Below are 7,479 nucleotides of genomic sequence, written 5' to 3'. Positions count from 1 at the left end.
ATAATTTTAGTTACACTGTCAGCAAAAGACTTTTTATCTTTGGTGATCTTAAACATCAAAAGGACTAACAGCACCATGTCTGTTCAATGCCAGCAGAGTTACCTGTGCAGGTGTCTGGGTGCAGGTGCTCCCTGTGCTCCCACCAGGGCCGGGGGTTTCCCACAGCTCAGACGAAGCTACAAGAGCAGAAATGGGAGTTATTAATGGCCACAGCTCCTGCTGGCTCATCCCAGCCATGGATTTCCTGAGCAGCCCCTCAGTGACACCAACCTGTGTTTCCTCCACTCCCTGGCACAGCACAGGGAACTCCTTAAGGAGGGACAGGGCTCAGACCAGGAGCTGCTGGGCGTGGTGAGACAATTCCATGGCAAAGGCCACCAACAGGCAAATGCTCTTTTCAAATCCAGCTGATCCATCCCAGTGGAAACACCATCCTGGGGCAGCCAGGAAAGCTGCAGCCTGCTTACAAAAAGCCCAGCTTGCTGCTCAGGCCAGCCAGCTCTCTGTCCTGGGGACAAGCACAGTTCCTCAAAGAATCTGAAGGTCACCAGACCCTGTAAATGCTGCAGAGCAGAGGCTGTAACTACACTTTGTACTCACAGAAAACACAAAGCAATTGTCAAAAAGCTGAATTAGACTAGTAGATAAACCATATGGCCATTTAGTTATAGGCTGGTTTTGTTTTGAAACCATATGTATTTAAAAAGCAAATTTAGTATTTTTTACTATGAAGCACCTGTTACTGTGGGCTCAGCTGTCCCCCTCTTGACTGTGGAACTGGAACTGATTTACCTAATGTGGTTTCTGCTGGAGTTTACAAAAAAACATTTTCTCTTTTACTCAGCTCTGTAAATGCTGGTTAGAAGATTTTACTTTAGCTCATTTGCCACCTCAATTTTCAAGTATGTTCACCAAGACTTCTACATTTTTTCTAGGAACAAATTAGAAAAAAAATCAGACACTACTTACTTTATATAATTACAACAACATACATTCTGCCCTGTCTTTATCTGCCAGAATGGGGTGTCTTGTTTTGCACTGAAAAGGAGAAAACTGTCTTTGTTCTGACTGACCTTTCTGCAGTATTGAAGTTTCTCTGCCTCAGCTGTAAAATAAAAGCCAGAGAGCTCTGGCTGGGAAGTCCCTGACAACTCCAGCAGCCACCAGCCCACACCCAGTACCTCACCTTTACCTCCAGAGTCCTGCTGCAGCTCTTCCGTGTTTTCTCTCTAATTTATTGCCTTTAATTGTGGGCAGCTGAAACCTGAGGAAAGAAAAACATAGCTGATGATCAGGATGTGAATCACTTTTAACTGCACCCGTCAGCCCAATAAAAACACACCAAACAGATCTGACGTTTCAGAGCAAGCCCTGCACACCTTTGTGAGGCTCTGCTTGCTCAAGCACCCCTGACCTGTCACAGCTCTCAAATATTTACTGGGAGAGGGCACTGAGAAGAATTTGGGAACTGTCCCTCAAACTGCTGAAGACTCAGGTGGCATTTTATCCTTCCATTTCAGAAGATTTAACACACCACTCCCTAGTAAAATCTTATGTCAAGAACAGCAACCTGCTCTGATACAGAACAATTAATTACCTGATTATTTGGTCCATCTGTAGGGTGGAAAAATGAGGCAGCACAGCCATGGGCAGAGTCAGGGATCACCTTCAGGGATCATCCTTCAGTCCATGTATTCAACATAACATTCAGGAACAAAGCACTGACATTGTCAGAAATCCACAGCCTTAAATCACTAAGATTTTTTTCCCTTCTGACTGCTGGGCATGCAAGGAAAAGCAGTAACAAAACCCAGATGAATTAATTCCTGTCTGCTTAATTTCTGCTCTTTGTGCAAAACCTACGAGTCCAGTGGCTCAAAGCCCATTGGAAATCCTCAGTGAAGGGTTCATTTAATAGCACATGTTCTTCTTCAGCTTTTTAATCTGTTACTGATGTTGCAATTCAAACATTCTAAAAAGAGAGGGAATTTAGGATAGCAGTGTTTTTAGCATTCCATTCAGCAAGCTGTTATTACACAGGTAAAAAGACAAAAACCTACCTGGTTCTTCCTAAAGTATGTGAGAAGTTTTTTGTTCTCTTAAAGGAAAAAAAAAATTTCAAAGCAATGTCAGTATCAGATTTGACAATTATTTTAGAAATAAGCAAAACAAACACAAATACATTACCTGTGGGTCTAAAGGGTTAAATCAAACCCAATGTTCTCTCCTCAACATTCTGATAAATAGACCTGCAGTAACCTGTTTACTTGAAATGTGATTAGATATTAATTAGTGAATAATGCAATTAAAAATATCAGGTGAATTTACAGAATGGCACTTTCCTGAACACCAAAAATGAAAAGGAAACTCCAAAAAATCTGGAGTGCAAGAGATGCGTTTTATTGTATGCCCGTTACGATGAGTAACACATTTAGAAATAATAATCCCACAGAACAGTGACAATCTTATTTTACAGCGTGTACATCATTTTTTACAGCCACATAAAACACTTATTTGTCTAAGAGATTTCCCAAATTTTAACTTTCTGAAGTTTAGAAATATAAAAAAAATTTATTCTCAAGGAACTGATTCTCATCTGGTGCAAAAACAAAATATGAACATTATCTGGAACACAAAGCCACAATATAGCATGAAGTTACAATTTCTCATGTGAATAGCTGTGTGCAAACATGAAGCAACTAAAAAAAGTAAAAAATACACATTATATGCATAACATTTATGACCAGGTTTTTCATTAAATAGCCCTAGACCAGCTCGTTATATAAGCGCCATTGGATTTGCAGCATGCTAACACAAAGCATTTTTAAAGGGATGCATATTTTAAATGTATACACTGTAAACTCAAGATCCACCTCCAAACTCTAGTGGCAGCAGGTTTTTCTGGTTAAATACTGCATATATACTTTCTTACAGGTTGAAAATGCATGTTTATAGCATGGTATAGATCTTTTTTTAAAAGAATCGATTAAAAGGTGCAATTTTACATCTATATGGAAAATTTCATATTAGGAGGTAGGACAGTAACTGTCATACCTGTTAAGAACACTGCCCTAAAGAGCCTCTAAGTACTTTGAATTTTAATTATAAAACCCCTACAGTTTTCAACTGTTTTTAATATTCTTTTTAGAGAAGACTTTAAAGTAGCGAGGAAAAAAAATTTAGTGTTGAGTCACAACACTATGAGCTGCATCCATTTTTATCCTTTAAAAAAAAAAAGTCAAATTCAAAGTTAATTTTGTTATATGTGCCATACTGAACAACATTCAACTGTAGTTTCAGATAAAAAAAGGGAAATTATATACATATACATCTTTAACCCTAGCACCAGAACACCACCTCTGAGACCATAACATAATGTTCTATTTTAAACATCATATCCTGCAATAAAATAGGTTAGCAGCTTTGAAAACCAGTAAAAAAATGCTTCTTGGACCTAAACTAATAAAGGAAACCAAAAAGTTTCCCTATGAAATGTTTAAAAACAAAACCAAACCAAACCGAACAAGGGACACCCCCCCCCCAAATTTCGCCAGTTCTGGAATTCAATTTCTAGGCACAATTGAAAACGTTGTGATGAAGTGTCTGACTAAAACTCCCCGTTCCAAACTGCTCAAGAAGTGAAGAGGGGGCTCCTTTGCAAACCCTCTGTAGCTCACCTCACCAGGGATCTGCTTCCATACTGGAGACACACGTTGGGACTGACAGAATGGGTCACACAACCAGCTCTGCCCTGTCCTCTAGACTCAGCAATGGCAAATACCGTTCACTTGGAGACATTCATCCATCCTTCTGCAAATTTAAGACATTCATCCATCCTCTGCATTCTCTAGTGCTCTTTAGGTTCTGATCAGCAACAATCATAGGGCTATGAGATCCCCTGCCAACCCTAATACTTTTTAAGACTTTTAATACAAAGAATGTAAAGTTATGGTTTAATATCAAGCTTTGAAACCAGGAGAAACAGTTCGTGAGATTTATTTTTTTTCCCCAATTAGCATACCACAGTTTCTACATCACTTCCTGCTGGAGCTCACCTATCACATTATGGCCTCTTTGTGGTGCCTCATTATGTGCTGATTTTTCTCGGAGGGCCTGCGGAAGCCCTTTTTGCAGAACTCACACCTGTGGGGGTAGTCTTTGGTGTGGATGGAGATGACGTGGCGCTTAAAGCCCGACGCGTCCGTGGTGCTGTACTCACAGTACTGGCACTGGTACACCTTCCTGCCACTGTGGGTCTTCATGTGCTTCTTCAGTTCGTTCTGCTGCCTGAAGCCCCTTTTACACCTTTTGCATTTAAAAGGCAGGTCCTTGGTGTGAACGGAGAGGATGTGCCCACTGAGCACAAAAGGGTCGGAGGTTTTGAAGTCACAGTGCCTACACTGGTGGATCTTTTTCCCTTTATGGGTCTCGCTATGCTTTTTGAGCTCCGAGGGCCGGTGGAAGCCTTTCTCACACACCTCACACTTGTGGGGAAAATCCTTGGTGTGCACTGAAATGATGTGTCGCTTCAGGTCGCTGGAGTTGGTGCTCTTGTGGTCACAGTGGGGACACTGGTGAGTCTTATGCCCTTGGAAGAGCTCGGTGTGCTGCTGCAGCTCCTTCTCGTCGGCGAAGGCCTGGGGACAGTGCTCACATTTAAAGGGCAGGTCGGTGCCGTGTTTGGTTTTGATGTGAGTTTTCAGGTTGGACTGGTCAGCACACCTGAACACGCAGTGCTGACACTGGTATGGCTTTTCCCCCGTGTGGGTCCTCATGTGCTTTTTCAGCTCCGAGGGGTGGCGGAAGCCCTTCCCGCACTCCACGCACACATGAGGGAAGTTCTTGCTATGGACTGCCAGCAGGTGCCTGTTGAGCAGCCCCTGCTCTGCAGTCTCATAGTCACAATATTTGCACTTGTGGAGCTTGGGCTCCTTGTCCCTCAGGATGAGTTTATTGGAACTCAACGGGCTCGCCTCTCTGTATCTTCTCGTGTACTCTGTAAACTCGTGCGTTTTATCAACTTTATTTATAAGTTTATGGCTTTCCAGATGATTGTGGAAACTTACTTTTTTGTTAGTTGTAAAGTCACAGTCTGTACACTGGTATTTCTTCTTGATCATATGATCGGGATGGTTCTTCATATGCCTTTTCAAGAATCCTCTGGATTTAAATTTTTTCCCACAAATATGACAAGGGTAAACTGTTAAGGGCTGTCCATCAGGACCTATTATAACAGCTGTTTTTGAACAAACAAAAACAAGTTATGAAAGAAACACATTTACTGATTAAGAAGTTTTAAATCAGCCAAGTGCTGTTCAGATTCATGCACTTACACTTGCAGCAGAGAGAGAGTGGCTCAGTAGTTTAAAAACAACCAATCCACAGCACCTATAGTTTATATAGTTCTGTTTTAGAAACTGCTCAAACAGATCAGGAATATCACATGTGCACTGAATATAGCCATGGGTACTTTTTAATAGCTTGCAACATTCCAATGAATTGCATCAGCCCTGGGTGTACTGACTCTGAATAGCAAAATAATGACATTTTCTAGGCACAGAACTGGAGGGGGGAAGGACACAGGAAATACGCAAATCATCATTTATAGCTTTTAATTCTGCATCAGCTTAAAAAAGAGAAAAGGAATAGGACAGGAGTAAGTGGCACTCCGTGACAATACCGTAACCATCCAGTGTTTACCTGTTTGCCATTGCCTGGCCTCTCCTCTCCTCCTTTTCTTGGTTTTTTGTTTGAGCACTCTATTAGTGCTAATGCTATCACAAATCTGCAGGTACTGTGTTGCATTACCGTTTTTGTTTTCTAATCGTGTATCCAAGTTATTTCCTAGAAACAAAAATTAGACACCATAAAAAACCTTAAACAACTTGTTTCTTTGGGACTGACGACTGGAATTGCACAGCAGCATTATCTACTTTTTAAAAACAAGCACTGCCCATTTCTCTATCACAATATCCATTAAAAAGAAGTGTGCTAATGGGAACCACTATCTATCTTTCCTGGCAAAAGTCAAGGGTATGGTTGTTTAAACACTGATTCATTTCTAATTATATTCCTTGATTTTTATTTAATTTGTTTTCACTTCTTAACAACTGCATTATCTCTTTTCTGTCTGCAAAACTACATTAAAAACTTGGCAGTGCCTCCCAACTTCCCCACCCCCTCCAAAGGTCTACAGACATCTAGAACTGTTTTCATTCAGAACAGCAGAGAAAGACTGTGGAGTCCTTCAATATCTAATTTATAGCTTATTCTTTGCATCTCTGATTAGAAGCACTGACACAGAAATATCTGTTTTTTCAAAGACAGTTTTAGTTTTAATGCTGTTAAAAGTTCTCACCTGCCGCTTGACCATCTTCGTATCTTCGGGGAAGCCTTCTTTCATCTCCTGCAGAAAATGGTATTTTAGTCAATATAAAATAATATTCTTTTTAAAGATGCTGCTTTTGAAAGCCTGATAATGAGAGAAAACTAACTTAGCTAATAAGTCACAGGTTAACACCATCCAAGTGGAGATGTGCAGCTTGGTGTTGTGTAATCATGAGCCTCAGGAACCAAAATCCCATCTCTGGGAGGAGTTAATATCCACCCCATCTGTGTCTGCATGCTTACCCTGCTGGCTCTCCTGCTTTCCATTATTAATATGCTTGTTTCTGCAAACTTTTAACCTCATCTATCCCCTCAGATAGCAATGCAGAGGTTATCTGAAATGCACATTTTGCTCCTGAGATGGAAGCACGTTATCTGTCTGGAGAGAAGGAGGCAGATAAGAGGACTTGGCCCTTATCAGCCTCTCAGCACAATGGAGTTTTGGAGATGCACAAGGAATACCTCAGGAGCACATTCCTCACTTTGCACTGGAAGTATCTGCAGCTGTGCCAAAGCTCTGTGGTTCCAAAGCACTTTACCAGCCCAACTGTTGGGCTCTCTTTGCCAGACCAAGGAATTTTCACTAGCTTGCTTAATTAATTATAACAGAAACCATGGATAACTTGATACTCTCTTAACAAACATTTAACACATCAAAATCCAAGGAAATTATACAAAACAATAGACAGAACTCACAATATCCTAAGACACTTCCACTATTTGAAAACAAATCACTTTTTTGTTTCTCACCTGAAGGACTAACAGGCTTAAAACACGTCTATAAACTGAAATTATTAGGAACACATTTATTCCTACTATTCCCTTTGTCTTTCCCCCTTCCCCCTCCTAATGTAAAATACTTAAGGCTGTTCTTGTTTAAGATCTTCAACATTTTAAGCATCAAACCCCACATACTCTGTACATCTGAGCTGGGATCTGAAACAAAGTCAAACTTCTCCTAACAAGCTTTCCTTTCTACTCCATGAAACCTCCCCCACAGCAATCGCTGCATGGCAGAGAGCAGAAGCTGTTTCCAAACCCCAACAACAAGGTGAGGTCATCCCAGAGATGCTGGCAGCTGGATGAGGGAGG

At 41.0% G+C, this 7,479-nt stretch overlaps 1 protein-coding gene across 6 annotated transcripts in view; it reads right to left on the bottom strand.

The window, feature by feature from the left end:
* Positions 1-7,479, bottom strand: part of ZNF711 (zinc finger protein 711) — a 29,004-nt gene that overhangs the window by 6,206 nt on the left and 15,319 nt on the right. For 2 of the 6 annotated variants that reach the window (XM_053955832.1, XM_053955829.1), the window contains exons 7-11: positions 6,359-6,406; positions 5,701-5,844; positions 1,598-5,236; positions 271-1,264; positions 103-176 (exon numbers count right to left, since the gene is read on the bottom strand). In XM_053955832.1, the coding sequence (XP_053811807.1) occupies positions 4,059-5,236; positions 5,701-5,844; positions 6,359-6,406 (1,370 nt within the window). In that variant the 3' untranslated portion in view covers positions 103-176; positions 271-1,264; positions 1,598-4,058. The remainder of the gene's footprint in view (positions 1-102; positions 177-270; positions 1,265-1,597; positions 5,237-5,700; positions 5,845-6,358; positions 6,407-7,479) is intronic. The other 4 variants (XM_053955831.1, XM_053955830.1, XM_053955833.1 and 1 more) reach the window with 4 other exon arrangements.

This window comes from Vidua chalybeata, chromosome 14 (genome assembly GCF_026979565.1).
Source record: "Vidua chalybeata isolate OUT-0048 chromosome 14, bVidCha1 merged haplotype, whole genome shotgun sequence".
In the NCBI taxonomy this organism is placed as follows: Eukaryota; Metazoa; Chordata; class Aves; order Passeriformes; family Viduidae; genus Vidua; species Vidua chalybeata.
The sequence above is the reverse complement of the archived record's forward strand: the minus strand, read 5'-3'. Positions and strand labels throughout refer to the sequence as shown.